The 24,549-nt window shown below is 43.5% G+C and overlaps 1 protein-coding gene across 1 annotated transcript in view; it reads left to right on the forward strand.

Moving 5' to 3' along the window:
- Positions 1 to 24,549, forward strand: part of COL24A1 (collagen type XXIV alpha 1 chain) — a 910,546-nt gene that overhangs the window by 542,985 nt on the left and 343,012 nt on the right. Inside the window, exon 20 of the mRNA XM_069641689.1 lies at positions 13,423 to 13,476. Within this exon, the coding sequence (XP_069497790.1) occupies positions 13,423 to 13,476 (54 nt within the window). The remainder of the gene's footprint in view (positions 1 to 13,422; positions 13,477 to 24,549) is intronic.

Genomic DNA, 24,549 nt, shown 5'->3' on the forward strand with positions numbered 1-24,549 from the left:
AATGGGCCTGATTCACAGATTTTTTCAATGGAATGGTCCCTTCAACATTGCATCCAGGGTTCCCCAACACACACACTTACACACACATGCACACACGTTCACACTTGCATACAAGTACACACACAAACGCATACAGAAAATTCCACACACGTATAGACAATTACATTTACCCGGTTCCAACTCCTGCAACTTCCCTCTTCTAGCAAAGCTGGGCCTGTCAGCCTCTGTGGGCAGTGAGGGGCGTGGCTTGGCAGGCTGAGAGGGCCACTGGTGGGCATTGGTATTCAGTCTATTTTGCTTGAGATTATTAGATCTCGGGCAAAAGACCTAATAGTATTTATCCCACTAAAACGGACATGTATGCTCTGTCTTTATAACGAGGACGTGATTGTTTTGTTTGTGGTCCTGTCTACTAACATTCTTTGCATTGGTCCAAATTAATACTAAATCTGATGCATGGAGTGCTTTTGATTCCTGGGCTCTAGGGCGTGAGTTTCCTTCCCCTATCTGGACACGTGTGTCCAATAGGGCATGCGTGATATGCCATGTCAGATAGAAGTCGCACGCGGTGCCTCAATCAGCTGAGGCCACATTGTGAGCAGTCTATTAGCATAGAACAGTATTTGATGTCTCATGATACAGATAAGGTGAAGCTGCTATAGCCTAGTCAGTGTCTCCAAATTCCGCAGTGCCTGTTAAGGGTCACTTTATGATATGCTTTGAATACAAGGGAATCCACATGCCACATTCTGTTCTCTCCTAAATTCCTTCCTGAGTGAGGCGTAGTTCTTCCAATGAGGATTTGCACTTTATAGGACGGTATGAAAGTCATCGGGACTTGCAGATGTGCCCTTATTGTAGAGAAGATAAATAATTTAGACTACTTGGCTAGTTGTGATTCCTTCAGAGGAAATAGCCAAACACCACACTAAAAAGTTGGCCATTGCTACAGTTTGTCATAAATATTTATTCGCCAAGACTCTGTTGCAATTAGTATCTTCAATCTCTGTGTGTAATACTTTCAGGCAGCTGCATAACACAAAATATCAGATTGGTGGGGCACGTTGTTACTCACCGAGCCGGAAGGTGTACGTGACCCCAACCTGGATCGAGATGTAGGATGAGCCGTAGAAGTCTCCAGAAACCCAGGTCCCCTGATTTCAAAGAATCAGGCTTCCTCTTAGAGAGGGGTTCTTTTTCATGATGTACCACTCTGCTATTTATGTAAGAACAAACTGAGCAGTCTATAATGCAAAAGAGCGGGATTGAGCGCACCGCCAGGTCAGTGCTGCAAGAGATACGGAAAGGTTTGACTATTATTCCTAACTTGCGTTTTTAATTATTTCTATTTAACACAATAGAACTGCCGGTACCTGAGGTAGTGTATGTGAGTAGATCTGAGAGGGAATCCTGTACCAGTTTCATTAAGGAACACAAAATCCAAATGGTGGATGACAACGACAGGATAAAATAATAAAGTGGGAAGGTTAGTATAGGCAGAACAACCCGAACGGCACGAGGGACGCACTAGAGCCGGGTTGGTGCATGTCCTGGAAAGCATTCGTAAATGCACTTCAGTAGAAGAAACAAACAGTCTCCCAGGATGCGAACACAGTTAATCAGTTAGTTGGAGCAAAGGCAAATCCTTAATATGCAAGATTGGTAGGATGGGATTTATACTTCCGAATAAATGTTTCAGATAGAACAGGAAGAAAAGGACCAACAAGGATACCACTTACGCTATTAGAGAAATTCCCAAGCGTCACGCTGAAGCAGATTTCAGCAGGTCTTAATCGTAGAGCCGGAACTCAGATGGAAAGCAGAGGCGCTCGTGCAAGTGTAAGTTGTATGAGAGCTGGAGTCCAGTTTTGAGCGGGAGCGAAGCGCGCAGAGCCAGTAGAACTGAAGGCTGTGCGGGGAGGCTCCTGCGGGCTTACGGCAGTAAAGGAAAACTGCACGTAAATAGAAAAGGCTGTGGCAACAAGTCCGTAGGGTAATCCAGGTAAGCAGAGCAGAGTACAAAGCTAAGGTCTGGTAACGAGAGTTCAAAGTCAATAAGGTTCACGGAGGGTAATCTGAAGAAGGTAAACAGTGCCGTAGGCGGGCTACGAAAAGGCATTTAGTAACGTACAATTAGCAGCAACAAAGTTCCCGCGGCTGAGAGCTTTAAGGAACAAGGGGCCGTGTCTTCCGTGTAAGCGAAGCACGTCCGATCAGCTGACTAGTACGTTTATGCGACCTGAACAGTTTCCAAGGCAACTTGTAATGATGCCAAAGTGGATTCCATGATCGGGAAGTTCTTTGTAAGAAAGCCCTTTGTTGCCGTAGTGTAACACATGTGCAGTGTCACTCTTTTAGCTTATCACTGTATCACAGTCACTTCCGTTGCCAGAGTCCTTCCCCTGTTCCTTCAACAATTCAGTTAAGGATTGTTAAGGATCAGGACATTCACTGACGTGAGAAGCTTGAGATTGTAACCCTGCCTCAAATTCTGGGTTCAGTAGTACAGGGGTACAATATTCTCCTCAAATCCAAATGATCGAAACCCATTATTGAAACATGCAAATAATCCTTGTAGTCCGTTTTCATACTCAACTTATTCTCTCCTATTGAATTAGCACCCATCCTTCGCAGTTCCAATCCATCTTGTGCTCCTGTTGACCCCTTTGCTCCCAAAATGATCACAAACGTAGTCTCAATCACTGGCCTTTATCTCGCTGAGCTCCTTAACCTCTCTCTCCACTGAACTCTTCTCTATTGCCTTCAAATCTGCAACTGTCTTACCTCCATTGAAGAAACCCTCTGTTGACCCAACTTCCTAGCCAACTTTTACCCAGTTTCTCGCCTTCCCTATCAGCGGGTGGTCTTTGAATGGCCCTGTAGATTTACTTCAATCCGTCCTCCGTAGTAAACACTCCACCAAGACTGTGCTCATGCATATCTCCAACTTTCTCACAAATGCTTATGACTCCAAACTCTCTTCTATGCTCATCCTTTTGGACCCTTTCAACACTGCCAACCACTACACTAATTTCTCCTTCTCACTCTCCAAGATCTTTGGTTTTGCAAATCTGCTCTTGCCTGTTGGTGTCGGTCAAGGATCAGTCATCGTATTTCTGTTCTTCACCCGCTATACCTCTGCCTTAGGAAGCCTTATTTCATTCTTTTGCATTCACTATCACCTTTTTGCTTATGACCCTGAAATATTGTTCTCCTTTTCCTCATTCACGCAAGCCATCCCAGAAATGATTTCAAACTGTCTCACTGCAATTTATCATGGGATGGCTCTCTACTGCCTCATGCAGAACCCTTAAAAAAGAGAAGACATCTTTCTCCCATGCTCCAGTGCCATCCCTCTCCTTTCCTATCTCCTTACCACCCGATCTTGTAGCTCCCTCATTCATGGCTTGAAATGTTGGGGTCTTCTTTGATAGGGACCTATGTCTACAACAATTCATCACTACCACTGCCCCTGCTGCAATAACCTCCTCAACATTTGGAAAATGCATTCCTTTCTTACTATTTAACTCTAATATTCCCTCTCATGTTCACCAAACTTGACTACTGCTTAAGCCTACTTCTTGTGCTTTCTCTCTACTCCTTCCTCCCTCTTGGAAAAGTTCTCAACTTCACTATATGCACTCTCTACAACCTGCCCATGCGCTCCCCAACTTCTACCTACCGACATCAGCTGAGTGGCTCTCTATGCACAACCACTGTCTTTTCATGTTCCTTCTCTTAGTCTACAAAGCTCTTCATTACTCCTCTGATTGTATCTTAGTTTGCTCCCCATCTCATTCCCTCCAATCCTCCTCTACCCTCAACCTCACCATTCCATACCCTCCCTATGCTGCCTCTCGCTTCTGCTCTTTCTTCCTCTCACCCCGCTCCACTGGAGCCCACTGCCCAGAACAATCAAAGCCAGCCCAACTGTGGATCTCTTCGAAGCTCAACTTATACTTCACTTACTTGCTAAAGAGGGGGATCCCCCTGCCGCCTTCCCCATCCTCCCTACCTAATACCACAACTCCCCCTAGTGTATGCTTAGAAATGTGATTTTGTATATTTAGTCTTTAGTTTGAAGCACGTGGCCCCTTAGAATACTGTTGCCATTGTAAATCACCTGTTTTCTTAAAGATATATATATATATTTTTTTGTTTGCTTTGATTTGTCTTTGGTACATGTCACACTTTTTTGACACCCTCATAAACTAGCTCACTGCCTCTTTTCATCTTTGTGCTATTATAAAGACAACCTCCATGGCAATGCTTTCACCATCTGTAAATGTGTTATTTAAATCGTTTCTGAACTAAATTGGCATCCCTATTCTTCAACTAAATACAAATACAAAATACACATGTCTTCCATACTTGACGAATGGGAAGGAACTGGAGCATGTTGTGCTGCATCATTACATCTTAAAAGTAATGTTGTGGCATGTGTGGGAGCTTTCTGCACAAGCTGCGCTTCACTGATAGCACATTTGTTTGCTTTTTTAAATCTTTTTTTTTTCAGCTTTTATGCTCCGATTCTTGGGGGCCAGGCATTATGTGTTGTGCAGCTACTGGTTTCCAACATAAATTCACATACCTGCACTTGCAGTGTCTTGGGCTAGAGCATGCCTGGGCACTCTGTGCTTTTGTAATTCCTTATTTATTCGGTCTTTACAGGAATGTGCGACAAGGCAGTACTCTGGCATTGTCAAAAGAGGAAAAGGGCCCATCTCAGATGGGAGTGAGAGGCATAGAGAAAAATCTGGAGCTAGACCTACATCTAAGGGCAAGGCGTATTGAGAAGGCCGTCATTCATGCCCCCCGCTTGTGTCTGTATGCTAAAGTGCAGCCCACCATTAACTCAGTTCTTACCTCCACTATCAGATACTTGCCAGTGTTTTTCTATTGCTTTTAAAAACATTGTGTTGAAGCCAGAAAGCAATAACTGTTGTCCATAGTAGAAACTCGCCTTACGATCATACCACAACCATGATCGACAGCAATGGGAGAGAGAACAGCCCAACAGAAATCAAGAAATAGTTGAAAGACTGCCAACCTCAGTGATCGGAAAACAGACCTCATAGAACTGCTGAACAACTCCAGCAAGCCCATGCAACTTCCTGAAGATGAGACAGCAAGGGAATCATACAGACCTTCCCCAGACAACTTACTGTCGGGGAACCCTGAGCCAGGTACCCTGAACACAAACATGGACACTTGCTTTATCAGGCTGACATCTCCATTATACAGCAGACACATTATGAAAAAGTGTGCAGGGGTTATCTCGCTACTAAAAACCTTTCACTACACACACACCCAGGTGGGGAAGGTAGGTCCAGATTGGCCAGGCAGAGCTGTCCAATCTTGTCAGACAGAGAGTGATAAGTTCAGGGAACAGGAGGCAGGAAGTGTGGGTTTTTCAGGTGAGGTTGGAAGTGAAGCTGGAGAATGACCAAGAGACCAACAAGAGGAAGGACAGAGTGGTGGAATGGGGAGGTGCTTTTTGGAGCAGGTGAGGCACTGGCTAGGGAGTGAAAGTGGTTCTGCGTAGTGTTAGTGTGCATGGCTGTGTGACAAGTTAGGTGGAGTTCAAAATCTAAAGGGACAGGAGTTGGAGGGAGGAACAAGAGGGTAGCAGGATTAGTAAGAGTAGAAATGAAGAGGTGAACGTGGGCATACTAGAACTAGTCTTGACCAATGGAGGTATTGCAAGGCACTATTGCATTTACCATTAGAAGACTAACCATTTACTCCCTAAGGAGTTCAGACACCGCATTTAGATCACCATCTTCACTGTAAAGTAGCTTATAAACAGTAGGGTTTAACATTCAATATCTACTAACGCGGCCTCAGGGACTCCTGATATCATGCAGAGGGTCAAAACAAGAGAAGATAGAGGGACACCCCTACGGCCCACATTTTGAAAAAAAAAAACTTTAACTATTGCTAATACCATGAGTGATTATTAGCCACCTTTTTTAATTAGAAGAGGCTCTTTTACCGAGAACTAAAATGCCAACGTGGATATGGAGCGCTGCGCGCAGTCCTCAGATTTGGATCCCCTGCCAACGTGCACTGATCGGCAGGGGATCCAAATCCGAGGACCGCGCGCAGCGCTCCATACATTGGCATTTACGCCAAGGACCGGAAGCACACTTATCAATAACACCTTGTGGATCTGCAAGGATCCGGTCGTTACAAGAAGATATGTATCAATCCAAAGGGCTCTTCTGATCTGACTTTTTCTCTCAGCATAAAAGTATAAGAGCATATTGGCGAATCAACAAGTTTGAGGAGAGGATCGAACACCTCCGGCATACGACAGGACTAATTATTGTATGGCAATACCTGTTGGCTGATTATTTAAGAATCAGGCAATACTACCTAATTGGCATAGAATCAGGCACAAATCTTTGAAACCGTTTTTACTATTTTGCACTACATAGGCCCAGCCTTGAAAAGGACTCAAGTGGGTTGAAACACGTGTTGGCTCTCTGAATGGGCTTTTAAAATACCTTTTGTGCACATTGGTTTTCTGAATGGACTTTTTAAATATCTTTTGTGTACAATTAAATAAGTCACCTTATAAGGGTATCACATATCTCACATTGGTATTTTCTTTACAAAAAGAAATTTGGCTTGACTGTGGCACTGTTTTACACCTTAGTAGTGACAGCGCACACTCCTTACAAAATATTCAGTTCCTCATATAAGGGCAGGTTGGGATTCTCCTGCGCTGTACGGAGGTGCAGCAGTCGCATCTCTTTTAGGTTCTAATTAACCTCTGCATTCCTATATTCCATAGCGCCCATTACCTGGCAAATCCCATACAAGTCTTATACTTCTCATATCTATTGCCCTTCAGTAAAATGAAAGTCCAAGCAGTGTTTCTTTGGGCACACGTTACACACAAATTACCTAAAAAGTATATTTTAAATGTGCAAGAAAGCCAAAACTGTCTTTTAAATGCAATATAGTGCATATATATTCAATTAAGTTATGTTATCAACTGCAGAATTAAGTAAAATTACCCAAATAACATGTTTTTTTAACATTTTTGGAAACAATATTAATGGGAAATTGCGATGTATAATAGTTGTAGTGAAAGCATGACATATTAAGTTTTGTTGTGGTGAAAAGAGTTAGGTATTAATGTAATGTGTGTGATTAGTTGGGGCTGATTAGTTGAGCTTCATGTCACGTGGATTATAGGACAAGATGTTTCATGACAAGAGGAACAATATTGAATGTGACTGTAATGATTTCTTAATTTTAGAAGATGAATTGATGTATTTTATGATAAATTGGGGTGTCATAGAAATTTTGATGTGTATTTTGTTTGATGAATTGTTGAATTAGATGATGATTTGGGTTTAATTATCTAATATTGGGTAATGTTCGATTACTAAACCAGAGCACAATAAATTCATAAGTAAATATGAAATAAATAAAACATGTAGTTTTTATTATCTTTTTTTCAGCTCTCTGGTAGAATAGAAGCCCATCATCAAAAAGTAACTAATCCATTAAGCTACAATGGGCACATAGATGGATTAATCAGAACATATCTTACAATTAAAAAGATAAGGCCATTTTGCATTCTACCATCCTCGCATTGGTGGTGTTTAATCCATTCAGAACTAGGTATTTTGACCTATGGCTTGGCAATAACTTGTTCATTTCTGTTTGATGGGACAAATACCATGGGGCCTAAGCCATGAAATGAAATAAAATATTTTGATTTGACATGGCTCTTAAATGAAATCATTTTATCAGTAATAACTTTGGAGCGATTTGCTTGTTTAAAAAAATCAAAAACCGATTTGAATTCAGTGATGCATCCCCATAATATGAATACTAACACAATATAACAATGGCTATGTGAATTATGAATGCATTTATTTATTTCAGTACCTTTTTCATATTACATGTTATTGGGACATGAAGCATATCTCTGGATTCAGAAATTGCTTGTGATTTCAAATATGTGTGCCTTGATAATGGTAAAGGTTCATAATAGTGGGAGGATAGCTCAGGGTCAAAGTGCTTGTTTTGTAAGCAAGACAACGCAGAGAAAGAGAGGTTCAAATCCAGGTCCCGCTCATAGAGACTGATCTCTGGGGTTAAGCGTACAATAAAAGATTAATTAATTAATTAATAGAATCAAAAAAGGGGAAGATAACTGGCAGTATTAGTATCTGATAGACCTTGTCTAATGAGAAAATATCAAATCAAACGATGCTGCATGTGTGGAGTTTATCATTTATTTAATGCCAGGCACACACAAAATAAGAGAATGCTTGGGAAATTGGCAGATGAAGTAAGGTGCCTATCAGGAGATGTGCTGAGTGGAATTCCCCTTTGGATGTAGCCAATCAGAATCCCACTTAAGTAGCCCTTGTCCAGAGTGAATCAGGTGCACAAACATTGCCCAAGACAGAACCAGGTTGCCTGAGGTGGATTTTGAAATCAGGTGACAGACTAGGAGCAGAAACTGTCTGGAGCTGTAGATGTCCCTACCTGTTTGGGCCTTTAAAATTCAAACCAAAAGTGAGTATTACAATCACTGTGCATTTTGATACATATCCCAGGAACTAGTTAAAACCCTGTAAGCAATAGAACATCTTTTAGGGGAATCCTTTACCAGGCACGCCACTAAATGGGTATTAGGTCATAAGGGGATCGTTATGGGTGTATATTTAAAATAGTGTGCCCCAGAATACACGATTGTGCAGGGCTCCTAATATTCTCTGACTATAGCCAAATTCATTAATTCCCAGGTTTTCACATGGATAATTTATGCCCCATAATTAATTTGACAGACTTGAAGGGGCATTTCAATTTCCTGACTGTTGTAAACCATAGCTTACATAAAAATAGAAATCCTGAGTAATCTATATCCTTAAAGTGAAGTACGGAGGATGTTAGCTTGTCCACGTTATGCGCCAAGAATGTCAATTTAAAAACCCAATGTCATTTTTCCTAATAACTTTTCCAAATAGAAATAAAGTATTGATTAATGTTCTATCATAAAGTTATATTTGCATGTTTGCGTGACACTTTAAATAAACTGAGATTGTGTGCTCTCCAGTTATAAATGCAAGTCTGTACACCATGTACAGAGGAGTGTGGGACCCCCTCTTCTGAGAACGAACATGGGTCCAATACCCTGTTCTATGGATTCTTTTTCACTCAGGAGGGTCTACAACAACGTTTTAGCTCAATAAACCCTTCACAGAGGAGAAATAATTATTTACATATCAGTCTTTGTCCCACCCACAAGGCAGTCCACCACCGGAAAGCTAGGCAATTCTCCTCTGAAACAGAGTACATCAGCAACACCAAACACGTGTTTCAGCCTAGTTGGCCCTCATCACTGAGGTGAAGCGGGGCCTCTCTTAGCACAGTGAGCAAGGTGTTCATGTCTGGATTACCCTGTGAAAGGTACAGTGAGCTGAAACGTGGTTTTAGACCCTCCCAAGTGAGAACCAACCCAGAGGACAGGTTATTTGGCCATGTTCCTTCTCAGTAGAGGGGCTCACAGACTTCTGTATATATGCTTAAGGACTTGGGGTTTAACCCTAAGTTACCCAGGGTAATCCAGACATTGACCCATTGTTTACTGTGCTTAGAGAGGAACAACTTCACCTCACTGATGAGGCCCGACTGGGATGAAACACGTGTCTGTGGTTGCTGTTGGAACTCTTGTTTGGAGGAGAATTGCCTAGCATTTTGGTTCTAGATTGCCCAAGTGGGTGGGACCAGACTGATATGGTAATGAATATTTCTCCTCTGTGAAAGGTACCGTGAACTAAAACGTGGTAACTATGGTGATTCAATTGTTTGTAAATGTCCTCAATTATGCAATAAGTTACCTTTTGAATAAATACAACAATGTTCTGAATAAAATACGCTCTTTGTACAAGTAAAACAATTAAATGGGAGATTCCAATTCCACAGATGCTACAGTAACATCAACCTGGCCCTACACAAAGGTACGGACACATCTAAGGCGATAGGCTATGCGTACGGGAGAGTGGCAAAATCATGAGTCCTTCTACTGTGATCGGGCAAGGCAAAATCACCTTTCACTAGTATGACACCCTCATGAGGGCCTAAGTTTTGTTTTAGCTATCTCTGCTTTACGAGAAAGGAAATATCTGTTTGCATATCAGTCTGGTCTCATCCACAGACAGTCCAGCACCGGAATGTCAGCCAATTGTCCTCTGAGTAAGTGCCAACAACAACCTCGCAGGTGTGTTTCTGCATTCTTGGGCATCACCAGTAAGGTGTTGTGTACAGTGAGGAGTGGAGAGAACACTTGCAATTGCTAAACCAACAATAATAGAACATCTAGCGTTTGCTATAGAAAAAGAAAGCAATGACACAATCTTGCTATATGTTCTTTCCAAAAATACACCATAAATATTTTTTTTCCTTGAGCGCCAAGCTACGGGCACCTTCCATTTAAGGGGATGATATTTGATATCAGTGTATGATGAGAAGATGTGACATTGGTTCCCAGTTGCTAAATCTTAGACATGCACATCTGGGTTATAATGTCTAACACAAATAAGCAAAGCCTGACTACAGGATTTAGTGTTGGTCTTATACCATGCTCCCACCCCTATCTAATGATGGTTTCTATAAATCAACCTCAACACACCCATGCCATACTGTTCTATTGAGTGAGTGCTGAGAGGGCATGGCACAAGGGGATCAGCCCAGGGTAGGACAGGGGCATAGAATTGTGTCGGGCACCAATGAAAAAGCAGCCTACAGTTGCAAATGACAATTCGTTAATTTTGTGACACACTGTTTTAATGGTACCCAAGGGGGAATTTTGGGATGAAATGTAATGCAAATTGTGCAATTTAAAGAATATTTATTCAGCAACAATGGTCAAATCTACTAGCCACATAGAGAAGTAACTCATCAAGCTGACCGACATTTGGCAAAATAGTGGCCCAATTTTACCCAAATAAATTGGCCCACACTAGCATTTTGGGTTTTTGGTTCGGGCATTGCCCTATTGCCCGATAGGCCAGTCCGAGCCTAGATCAGCTCTGGAGAGGAAATGGACTACTGTGGACCAACTGGAACGTTGCCGCACTGGCGAGAAGTGCCCAATGCAGGATGCACAGTTTCTGAGATATTTGCACCGCAATGCACTTCACTGCGCCGGGATGAGGCGACTGGCGGGGAGAGCGTAGAGAAGGTCCCAGTATGCTGCAACCGCCAACTTTCTACCTCCCCTCCATGTCTGCTGTATGTCAGCCAGCCAAACGCGTCCATTCTCAGCGCAATTTATTTCTGAGTGCAAAGCACATCTAGTGATAAGCGAAGCGGAACAGCGACCTGCAGGATCATTGATTTTCAACAACTGATGAGTGTTATCATGTCTGTCTACAGAACCTATATGGAGTCTGGGTACTTTTGGCCAGTTATAATTATAAAGCAATGTTGATTGTAGAAGTGGCTGACGGTATATCTAATACGTGATTGTTGTCCTCCTGAGTGGGTCACAACGTACGCAACACGCTAGTTTGGCTTTTATTTGGTCTCGGTAGAGGATTTCTCACCTTGTTGACTAATTGGTGAAGTATGTTTAAATGATTAAAGCAGCATAATTTTGAACTATTTAAAGTGATCAGTAAGTTGTAAGTAATGTTAGGTGCTTTGCTGGAAGAGACACTCTAATAATGTGTATTCTACTAAAGATGAAGAGTAAGATTGAACTGTACAACATAAATCAGCCTCTTTTTGAATAATGTAACATTTTCTGTAGTGCTTCTTGCTTCGTTACTCTTGCTTTTAAGCACTATAACCACATGTATTATTACCTGATTAATGGGCTCTGAAAGTTTTTGCCTGTGATGGACAAAGGGATGCGTCAGCCCTCCCATGATTACAATCTGTGTCATACAGGTGGATATATATGCATGTGCGTGCAGAGTGCTTACCTTGAACTTTCTTACCAGCTTGAACCATGTTTGATGTTTAAATGATTAAAGCCGGTCAGATAGCATAGCAAGTAGAGCGCTCGCTTTGACATCTGTGCTGAGCCTGCTGACGCAGGTTTGAACCCTGGCATGGCCAAACTCAGCCGTTCATCCATCTGAGGTCGATAAATGAGCACCACACACTGTGGGTAATAATAAGATGCGAGAGGGTTCGTAGCGCTATATAAATGCTAATTATTATTATGATGTGCAAATGTTCCTTGGTATTTTCGATTCCTGTTGAAAACTGACCAAATCACTTGCTAACCTCCTCTGCATTGAGTGACATCAGCCAACAGTGGCAATGAGAGACATAATGGGTAGAGTGGAGACGCTAGATGGTCAACAACTGACTAATGCAAAACTAAAGAGTGATGACTGGCAATTATTGTAAATTAATCCTACATAACCACGTAACCCTACAGTAAACATTGTTCAGCCTGCCATGGCATTACAGAAGAGGAGAGGTCATAACAAATCATGCATGGGCCAACCCCAGAAGCTGCAAGTTCACATCCCTTCTGCAGAAAACCACAGGCAACCTCAGTAAATTGAACTGTTCCCATGTGTACTTCATGATATCTTGTGGTTTGTTAAATATTGTCAGAATTGTGCTCAAGGTTCATGGATGCTAACATTTCTTTTTCCAAAAAGGATTAATTGGGAAATAAAATATACATGTGTAACCCCTCGTTTCCCCCTATAATAACAGATCCATGCAATTTGACATGTCATGACATCTCAGTGTTGACTATGTTTTGAGGAAGGTAAGATTAATGTCCGCATGTATGTGGAGAAAAAGCATGGCAGTGCAGCCTTTTTTCTGAGGCCAGACCTGAACAACCAGGAAAAGCACCAGGTGACCTAGAATCACAAAAGGTCATGTGGTAAATCATGATTATTGGGACACGTCTTGGACAAGTACACAAACGAACTCTATACAAGCAAACCGTCACTACAACTTCATGGAGAACAGCAGTGTTTAGACAACGAGCAGGGAATGGGGGTTGCCGAATGAAGGGGGAGTTGGGTGCAGGGACGTCATTTAGGGGTCGCCAGGAGTCACACTTGCGACCCCTGAGGTCTCCCTTGCTACACCTGTGGTCCCCCTTCCCACCCCTAAAAAAAGGTAGATGAAGTCAAGGGGTAAACGGGCGTGTTCCATCACTTCCTGTGATGTCATTTCGGGGTGGGTCAAATGACATCACTTCCTGTGATGTCATCAGAGGTGAAGGGTCATGTGATGTCTCTTCCACTACCCCTGGCATTTTGGTGAAGTTACGTCCCTGGCTGGGTGAATGTAAGCAACAGAAATGTAGCATGTATAACCCATGTACTCACGCATACTTAGATGTATTGTATACAAACTAAAAGTCTGTTGGAATTTTCTTGTCTCTAAACATGCGCCCATTTCCTCTTCTTCAAGGGGTTTCCTGGAGACATTGGCGCGCCTGGGCTAAACGGACCCGAAGGACCAAAGGTAAGAAAGAGCACCGGCAGTCCCCTGTGAAGCACCCTTAAGCATAACGCTCAGAAACTAGGTGCATTTCAAAAGAACAAGCAAATCTATTTGAGCCCATGCTCCAGGCTAGCTACAGTGACTGCATTTAGGCTTTTGCTAACATTGCGCTATATATAGGATGCTGCCGTTTCCCTTCCAATAGAGTTGTCTTTTTCGGAGATAAAACACAAAGTATACATCATTTTGACTCTATAATCCTTCAGGTGGTCCGCACAGAGGAACGGTTTGGTGCAATGCTGGTCCAGTCTCCATGTTTTTTGCATGCATTGCACTGACTGAAAATGCTGTTCTAAGAAGTCGCAATGCATTTTTTTTTAACTTTTTTAAAGCACGCAAAGCTTTCTTTTTGCAAGGTTGTGACGCGTTGGGCCTCCGTACGAGTCTGGCGGTGGTGGTGAAGTGTAATGTATTTTACCTCTGTTTTTACTGTATCACTGTATTCCGCTTGTGTGGCTAAGTTCGAGGAAAAGCCTCTAGCAATTGCTCCAAACCATAAAGGGGGGTGACACGACCACCCTGCAACTCATAATATGGCAAACCTATCGTCCAGACGAGTGGGTGGTGTCGATAAGCAGGTTTGGCAGAGTTACCACATAAGGCTCATTGGGTTGAGGGGGCTAAGAAAACCATTGAGCACAGATGTATAAAGCACACACACACACACACCTGTACTTTCTTTAAGTCGAATAACATCATGGAAAAGATCAAAGCAATGTTTTAAATCTTCCTGTTTTAGGAGATGGAAATGCATATAGTGCTGCCCATGAAGGAAAATGCACAGGGGGGTCACTAGGTGGATTCATCCCGCATTAAACACGCCGGGGTGAGCATGCAGGCTTCTGTGAGACCCACATTAGCAGTTTGTTTGTGTGTCTCTGCGGTGGAATGGAGGATCTCCTGCCATCTTTAGCAAAATGGTGGCAGTAGGAAGACTAGTCAAAGTGTTGAGAGAGTGACTCACCGTGGAAGAGCCTTCCCAAGAGACGTCATCTATTTTGTGTTGATAGCCAATTGCTGGACACTGTAGATTAGGAATTGTGAAGCCTTTCTATTGGTCGAACGTTGGAAGATGTTGTATTTAGGTGTGGGATCGCTAGGAGGCTAAGGGCTTATGAAGATTAGGATTTGGAGCTTTCTATTGACCACATCATTGAACATTATTCTGTAGACTACGGTACCGAGGGAGCAGCAAGGACTTATAATGAATGGGTTATGAGTTCTATTATTGTGATCCTCATATGGAAAGGCGATGGCTACTGGAGAAGAATCCATTGTCTGCTGATTCATCCCCGTCACTGTTTTCTTCAGGGAACTTCCTTGTCATTCCTATTTATGTTTTGCTTTTTTATTGAGCTGGTCTGATAGCACAGCGAGTAGAGTGCTCACTTTGACATCTGTACAGAGCCTGCTGATGCAGGTTGGAATCCCGGCAGGGCCAAACTCAGCCTTTCATCCTTCTGAGGTCAATAAATGAGCACCACACACCGCGGGTAATAATAAGCAGTGCTCAGATACCTGAAGGTTTGTAGTGCTATATAAATGCTAAATTATTATTATTATTGATTTATAAAGTTCTTTTGCTAATGCGCTGGGTAAGTTTAAATCAGTACATAACAGGGATGGTGGGATTCATACGTATCTTACAACGGTTAAATGAAAAGAAACACATTTTTTAAGTTAAGTAGGAAAGTAGAAAAGGAGGGAAAAGACCGAAATTAGAGGGGGGGAGGAGTTCCCATGTTTAGGAGCCATGAGAGCAAAAGAAGGAAAGCCGGAAGAGGCACGTTGGAGCTTTGGAAAGACAATTAAGTGTTGATTTTGAAAGTGAACGGAGCAGGATGGGACGTAAAGACAGAGGCTAGAAGAAGGATAAAAGGGGGCGGGTCCGCGAATGCACTTGTATACAATGCAAAGGATGTGAAAGAGAAGGTGAGATACAAAGGGTATCCAAGACAAGCATCGCAAGGAGGGGGTGATAAATGTATGAGAAAAACAGCAGAGGGTACCAATGGAGCCGAGGGCGGGGAGTCGATAGGCGGGCAAGCCAATAAGGACTGCAGAACAACAGTCAAGGCGGGAAAGGGAATGCTGAAGAGAGCATAGCGGCACGGTTAGGGACTATTAGAGACATGCAGGTTGAAGGCGAGCAATGAATCAAAATAGATGCCTAGGTTATAGGCAGTGCTGGAATGGGCAAGGTGAGATGGGAAAAGAAAATGGAAGGAGGGAGTAGAGAGGGCAATGAAGAATGGAGGAAAGAAGGGAGTCTCCATTTTTGGAGGGGCTGAGTTGCAAGTTTGCATAGATCCATGATTGGCTTGACAATAGACAAGAAGAGGTGGTAGAATGAAATGAGTCATAAAAGAAACAGGGACATCGATTTGAGAGTCGTCAGAACAGAAATGGGAGGAGAGACCAAACATGAAACAAGTGAGGATAAAGGGGATGTGTAGAGTGAAAATAGTGGAGGGCCAAGGACAGACAGTTGCGAGTGCCATGAAGAAGCAGAAAAGTGGAGCATAGTTTGCCAACCCAGGAGATGGAGAAGGAACAGGCAGCCAAATAAGAGTTAAACAATTGTAAGACAGTTCATGAGAGGCCTTGGGAAGAGAAGGTGTGAATAAGTATGGGGTGGTCCACTGTGTCAAAGGCAGTGGAAATATCTAGTAAGATATGGATTGATGGCCATTTAGAGTAATGAGCAGACCGGAGAGAGTAAGAGAGAGATGGAATAACTCAGTAGAGTGGAGAGGGAGGAAGTCAGATTGGTGCTCAGGAAGTAGAGAGTGAAGGTCAAGATAGGACGAAATCTGAGAATAAATAAAACATTTGAGAATTTTGGAAAGGAATGGAAGAAGAGAAATAGGATGGACATTTCCAGCAGGGGAAGGTTCAAGGGAAGGCTTCTTGAGAATGAGGATAATAACCACATGTTTTAAGTTGGAAGGATAAGTGGCTCACTGAAGAGAGTGATTGATATGTGTGGTCAGAAGGGGGAGACAGCACAGTGTCCACGAGAGAGAAAAGAAGCAAGTGTCAAGTTCAGAGAGAGGAATGAAATGAGAGATGGAGGATTGAATAGGAGGGATGGAAGGACAGGAGGCAGAAGGGCGGAGCGGAGCAAAGATCTCAGTAGCATGATTTTAATGATGAAGAAATTTGCAAAATCAGAATGGGAAATTACACAAGACAAAGTAGGTTCAGGAACAGGGGGTGAGGGGATGCAATTGAGTATGTGAAATAGATAATGGGGACGGGAGAACTGTGGAAAGGATGTGTTCAGAGAAATAGTTCTTTTTTGATAGCAATAAGAGCTGAAACACAAACAGTGTAAAGGTTGGATCGGAGGAGAAGATCAGCAGGGAGATGAGATTTTTTCCATTGTCGCTCCACACATCGTAAAAGTGATCGACTGGAAATAAGCTTTGGGGTAAAATAAGGCTGTGGTGGTTTACGGGTAGGGCAGAAGAGACAGGAAGGAAGTAGAGAATCAAGGGTTGGGTTAATGCCAGAATTAAGAGCAGAGTCAATGGGAAGAAGTGAGAATTTAGAGAGGAATAGTAGAACAGAAAAGAGGGCGGTAATAAAGACTGATAGGCTGAAGGATCTAAGGCTATGACACCGGAATGCATGGGAGGAGTCTGAAGGGCTGTATCAGAAGGGGAGAAAAGGGCAATGTTAATGGCAGGTGATCTGAGGAGGTAAAGAGAATACCTGTGACAGTGGAGTATGGGGAGGGAGAGAAGAAAATTAGATTGAAGCAGGAGCCAGATGGATGTGATGACAGAGAAGGGTATGGGACAAGATGGTAAGAGTCAAGGAGAGAGAAGAAAGAGGATGACGCATGTGTAGTGGGGGGAGCTAGAAATCACTGAGAAGAAAGAATGAGAATAGGTAAAGTAGAAAGAAAGTGAAAATTAGGTCAAGATCATCAAGAAATGAAGACAGAGGACTAGGGGCATGGTAGATAATTAAGAAGGATATAGGATGAGGATTATGAATAGAGGCATAGTGGAATTCAAAGGACGATAAAGAAGGGAGAGATGACGGTGGTGAACAGAATATGTAGGTAGAGTAAAAGAGAATGCCAGTCCCACCATATCTGCCTGTCAGGCAGAGGGAGTGGGAGAAGTTTGAAAAAGGAGGTGGTGAGAAAGGCAGGGATGATCCAGATATCAGGTAAGTAAAGAAAGTGCAGGCTGAATCGAAATAATTTGTCCAATGTAATATGGGTTTTTTAACAGCAGAATGGGCATTTACAAGGCCACCAGAAACTGAATGTCTGGGAGGAGTGGGTGCAAGGAAGATTATTTTGGCAGCGTTGTGATAAGCATGGGCTGAGTTTTTGGGATAGCGGAAAGACCAGTGAGTGGGGATAAAAGTGATTGTAATGATGGAAAAGTAAGGGAAAAGGAGTGAGAGAGAAGCAGAGGACATGTCAAGGAAGAGCTTGAAGTGAAAGTAATGTGCAGCAAGCCACCATTTGATGGATAAGATGTGTAAAGCCGTGGAATGTGAAAACAGACAGCAATCATGAGAGGATATGGAGCACAAAGAGGAAAGAAGAGGTGACATAAGGATAGAGGGGTCTAGTGGAACAGAGTGGCTTAACCTTCAGACCGTCACAGACAGGAACAAACAGTATAGATGAGATGTGGAATGATGTGCTGAGGGGATTACACCGTTTGGAAGGGACGCCCAAGGGAGGACCGAAAAGATTTCCAGGTCCCATGAGGGAACCCATGAGAGATTGTGCGGATCAGTGGGAGGAGCCTCACTAGTCCTGTGGTCAGGTGGAGTGGGGCTGGTGTGGAAAGAGGAGGCGGGCGCCCACGGCATTGCAGCAGCAGAACAGTTGTACAGTCCTTGGCCAGGTGGTAAATTACTGGAGCATATCCACTCCTGGAGAGGATGTCTTGGTCCAGTGAGGAATCACATGAGGGAATCTGTGGGCCAGTGGGAAGGGCCTTACTAGCCCTGCGGACCGGTGGAATGAATGAGCCAGGCACACACACCCCATCCCTGTCACTGATTTTGTGCTCTAGCACCTTGAAGCTTCTCTTGTGCTAAATCGAATTACCAATAAAGATCTCAGACCAAATAACCAGACAGACTCAGAAAATATGGCAAAGTACTACTTTATTCTCGATTTAATAAAGCAGGGTGAACTGACAAACAAAGGATGGATTCCCACACACTCACACACAAACTTGACTATACAGAGGTTATATACCACAATATGGGTCATCTATAACGTCAATCTACGTGGCAAACTACAAAACCTATTGATGGGAAGGACTGGTTAGGGAAACATATTTACCTATGGCATGCATATGGGTTAGTACTTTCATAGGCTGACGCTTATCTGTAGGACACGCCTTGAGCTAGCTCTAAATATGTATAATACTGATTATAGCAGAGAAAATGGCAACAGATTGATTTATGCAACATTGTATAGCACATTGCCCCATAGACCCTTTGATTGGTTGGCATTCTCACCCAACCTTGGATTTTCGGCTTGCTGGCAGCACGTAAGCAAAGTGAAACGCAGGTGTTTGAGTCACATCAGATTACTCCCCACTTTCCCAATTAGTCCATCATCTCTCATCAGTCCAACCATAAGCTAAAGTTTCCCGTCTGTAGTTGACCTTGTAGTCTGCTCTCTGTTCTGGGACATACAAGGGAGTGTAAGCACATGACTATCTTCATTCGAGGCTTAATGAATACCACTTATTTTTTACTTCTGAATCAAGTGTGAAGAGACTGCAAATTTGTCAATTTTGACCTCCTATTTACTGCTATTTGATTTACTTATGCTGGGTCTTATTGCTCCTCTTGGCCTTTAAAGACTTGCTCACTCAATCTCATAGGAGCCTTATTCATTGTTAATTGTCCAATACTTGGCTCTTGCACATGTTTCCTTCTTCTTTAATAAAAGAGAAATATCTTACATATATGGCTTATCCGTTTGCCTCCCTTTGTGCCTTGCAATTATTCCTTGAAATAGCATTCTTGATCCCAGGCCAACACAGACTCCTTTTTATTTTGCACACAAAGCTAATTTTCCAACGTCTCCTGACTCTGCACCCCTGGTCTCTTCCTGAGGTGGCTGGATAGAATCTTTACACAAGCCGACATCCATTTTCCTATCATGGCCGTCCTTGCTACGTTATATTTTCCTCTATAGCAAGCTTGTATATATCTCATCTACCTTGTGTTACTGCATATTTACACGTATTGGTCAACAAGTTATTTCATCTTCTTTGTATATGATTACTTTATCATTTTGCACATGTTTCTCTTGTCACTTCAGTTGCATCGTTATTCTTACGTATTTTCATATCGTTTCAGTATGTCCTCGTATATCTTCTTCATGACATCACTCTGCCCTCGTCAGATTTCACTCAGCATTACATGATGTCCAAAGGTGTGTGCTGACATACTTCCACTGTTTTAGTGCGAGGGTACATTCGGTATGGTTGCCTGAGTGCATATTGTCTCTCATACACTCTATGCGGTATATGCATAACACATGGAGTCCCACATATAGCCCTTCTCCTGCTGTTCCAATATGATGGTGGTAAGGGGTGGGAGCTAGGGAAAATGCATCCACCTGCTCCTCTACAATTTGTTTAGAGAACTTCCTTATCATTTGACCCTAGCTTATACAGGCGTTTATCCAACCCCTTCCTTAAAGAAAACAAACCAATAAAAATACATGTTCTGAACCAGAACCTAAAGTGTCACATGTGCCATTGCTCGGCTTTACCATTGTCCCTACAGATTTCTGTTCCTTAGCTTGATGGGATACAACAGCACATCCCTCTCTTAAAGGCCAAAACTTTTCAACTTCTGATATGGGGGTGAACATTTTTTTCCCATGTTTTGGATGAAGGAAATACATTTCTGAATTCACTATGTATATTTCGATGTATATACTTCATGCAGTTTTAAATACCTCATGTACCCAAAATTAGACAGACAGTAAAAACAGACAGTATTTGTACTATCAGCTGTTTTTACTATTACTGGATACCTTAAAATGGTCCCCTCAGACAGGCAAAATGGTATTGCAGCCCCAGAAGAACTATGTTTCTTAGCTAGTTTTCGTGACAGCTTAGATTGTAGTGGGAGTAGATTTTATGTTACTGGTTCAATTTCTGTGTATTTCAAACTGCTGACCTAGTGTTTAGAACAGTGTGCTATGGTAAGTGTCCTATTCCATCTTATTGTTAACGTTTGTTGGTATGGTGGTGTGTGTGTTCCCATGCAGAGCAAGGTTGCTGCATACTACCTTGCAGTCGCCATGCTTGAGGATAGGTGGTGTGAGTCATGACCATAGTCGTTCAGTGTGTGGATGTCTATCATTCGGAGTTGGTGTTGGTGACAGATGTGTTAATTGAGTGACATGTGGTTAATGACTACAATCAGCCCTACAGATAAGGTGTGTATTTGCCACTTGTACTCCCCATAAATTGGCAAATACTCCCAAAAAGAAAAATGTGGAGTAAAAATACTCACAACAAAAAGTAAAAAACAAACACATAGGAGCATGTCCCCATGATTTCATCTACACAGCTCCGGGGATATGTTTGTACCAGTAGTGCATGTAGTGCCACAGAAGGAGACCGCTATTATTACTTAAGCAATAGAACCCGAGCGTCGGGGGCATTGCCGACTCAGGTAATGCCCCGGGGTCCATAGGTAAGGACCCGAGCGAAGCGAGGGCCTTACTGAAGGCCCCGGGGCATTACCAGAGTCGGAAATGCCCCTGACGTGAGGGTTCTATTGCTATTAGTACTCCGGCCCGCAAAAATTGCGTGACCGGGGCACTAAAAGCTTTTTTTTGTCCCGAAATGCTGGGGGGTTTTGGAAAAAAAAAAAAGAAAATGGCCGCCGCTTGGAAAGGGAAAACAGAATCCGTTTTCCCTTTCCATGGCGGCCATCGGGAGCGGTCGCGCTGGGAACACAAGTGTTCCCAGCACGTCTGCTCCCGAAAAAGGATAAAAGAGAAGATAAGTGGGGTTGGGAGGGTGAGACGGGGGAAGAGGGGGAAAAAAAAACAAAAGAAAAAACGTACCTGCGTCCCCGCCGGGGGACGAGGGAAGCCCCCAGCCGTGTGGAGGCGCAGAGCATGGATGGCCCCGCTCCAAGTCTCCACACGGCTGGAGGCTTCCCTCTTCCCCCGCCGGGGACGCAGGACCAAGAAGGTAAGTTGGTGGGGTGGGGGGGGAGGGAAGGGAATAAAAAAATAAAAAAAAGACTTACCCGAGTCCCCGGCGGGGGGCGAAGGCAGCCTCTCAGCCGCGGGGAGGCTCGGAGCGGGGATGGCCCCGCTTAGAGCCTTCTCATTGGCTGAGGGGTTACCACGCCCCCCTCTGGGGACAAAGGGCGTGGAATCCCGACGGAGGGATTCCCGGCCGGGTAGGGACCTGGCGAGAGCCAATCAGAATGCTTGTTGCATTTAGATTGTCTCTCGCCGGGTACTAATACCTAATATGAATCGTTAAACATGCATATGTTAATGTGCATGAATAACTAGGTGCAAAGAAATATGCATTACAATATAAATTCAGTTTCATAGTGAAAACCTATTTTTATTTGCTTATTAATTGTACACACTAAAATGCATTCTACTCCCAACTTTAAAAATGAGGGAGTAAAATACTCCCACTTTGAAATGTTATCTGGAGCACTCAAGTGAAGTGGCTTAAAGATTGTAAAGGAATGACACATTTGGGTGAGCGGGCATCAAGCATGGCTGTGACCCTGGAGTGTGGCTTTAGCTGCGGGAGGGGGCTGTGTAGAGCAGTTGAATGGTGGTTTCAATGGGAGGGAGCGGTAAAGTCAATTACCTGATGTTGATTGTAACTTGTGGTGCACATGGGAGCTGGGGTGTAGGTTTGGGAGTTGTACAGGCTGAGGAGTGCAGGTGGCGACCATGTCGGTGATAGATGCATGAGAGTGGGAGTCCTGTGGGTTGGGTTCGGTGAATGCGGTGAATGGTAAAGAGTGGAACAGGAGACGAGTGAAGGAAGAAAGAGTGTGTGAGAATGCTTGTTTTAAACAGCATGACCAGGCGTGTTCAGAGCGTGCAGAGGCAATGCAGCAAAGCAACGGCACGATACAGAATAACAAGTGGCCCAGGAAAGGTAATTATGCTCATCAAATGCTCCCTTCCTTTGCTCTGGGAAAAAATCTACATTAAGAGTCTGTCTGCATGCATATGATCAGCTTTACCTTTAGTGTTAATAAAAGAGGGGCTACTGGTGTCAGGGAGGGGTGCCATGTTGATGCAGTTTAGTGGTTACTTTGCCCAATTGTCAACCCTGTGGCCCTGATAGTAATCACAGCTTTACCAAAAGTATTTAATTTTGAGCAAATCCCTTTCAGGCAGTGTACTTCAGTAGCCATACCTCCACATATTGTGAGTGCTGACAAAAAGGTCGGAAATCAGTATGAAGTCATTAGAAATGTCTGGCCGTTTCTATGCATGCATCTGGCCAAGCCATGCTAAGGATGACAGTGCTAAACTAAACGCTAACTACCAAAGAGACCCGCCTGTGCCATTATGTTTCGCCCTGTGATTTGGGGGGTGTTTAGCTGCCTGTCTGCTGGCTATGAAGTTTACATTAGAGCTACGCGTCTAGCAGGAGGTCTGCCTCCCCTCTTAAGTGGGCTGACCTGCCCTTTAAATCTAGTTTACCGGGCTTAATGGCACACGATCAAAGCCGATATGTGCAACCCTCGGTATTAAAATGACTGTGTCCGACGTCCTCCATCTTTAAAGGATCCTATCTATTGCTACAGATGTGCTTGTTTGCGAATTGTTGATGTTAACACACATTTATGGGGCCTTAAAATGTAATAGCAAGTGGGAAGCTAGGCCTGTGTAGCTAATGGAAAGAAAACATTAGATGGTGAGTCGAGCATGCACAGGAACCTTTAATTGGTTCAGTTGCCTTTCATCTACCGTCTCTGGCATTATAAGGTTTGTGACACATAGTTATCCTGTCTCCCAGGAGTGATGCACACTTACATAGCACTAAAGGATTGCACTATACAGACGTCTTCGCCTCGGGACCGCTCTTTAAACAAATGCAGCCTTTTTTCAGGCGATACATACAGCACACTAAATGTTTTAAACACATGACCACACCATCCTGCATGGCAATCTATGATATGTGTAGTACATGCAGACTGGAGCCTCTAGAACATATAGCATGTTATTGATCCCAATTGAAGGACATAGTGGCTGACAGACAACTTGTAGTCTGTAGTCACATGCTCAGGGAATAGTGTTCTTGCAGGGCAGTGTGGTTTCCCAGAGAAACAATCGTTCAGAGATAAAGTCCACTGCTGCAGTCAATACTGGCAGTGATCGATCTGGAAACCTGGCTTTTCAACTTGAACCCAAATAAGGGTGGATATACAATCTGAACCAGGGAAGCAAACTTTATTGTGTCAGCATCAACCAGGGAAGCAGGCTTTACTGTGCCAGCATCAACCAGGCTTTACTGTTTCAGCATCAACCAGGGAAGCAGGCTTTACTGTGCCCCTATCAACCAGGAAAAATGGCTTTACTGTGCCTGTAGGAACAGGGAAAGCAGGCTTGGTTCACAGTATCACCCGGGTAAGCAGGCTTTACTGTGCCAGTATCAACCAGGAAAGCATGCTTTACTGTGCCCGTATCAACCAGGAAAAAAGGCTTTACTGTGCATGTAGGAACAGGGGAAGCAGACTTGGTTCGCAGTATCACTCGGGGAAGCAGGCTTTACTGTGCCAGTATCAACCAGGAAAGAATGCTTTACTGTGCCTGTATCAACCAGGAAAAAAGGCTTTGTTGTGCCGTAAGGAACAGGGGATGCAGGCTTGGTTTGCAATATCACCCGGGAAAGCAGGCTTTACTGTGCCAGTATCAACCGAGAAAGCAGGCATTACTGTGCCCGTATCAACTGGGGAAGCAGGCTTCATACGCAGTATCACCCGGGGAAGCAGGCTTTACTGTGCCAGTATCAACCAGGAAAGCAG

This window comes from Ambystoma mexicanum, chromosome 1q (assembly GCF_040938575.1).
Source record: "Ambystoma mexicanum isolate Mex_15411 chromosome 1q, UKY_AmexF1_1, whole genome shotgun sequence".
In the NCBI taxonomy this organism is placed as follows: Eukaryota; Metazoa; Chordata; class Amphibia; order Caudata; family Ambystomatidae; genus Ambystoma; species Ambystoma mexicanum.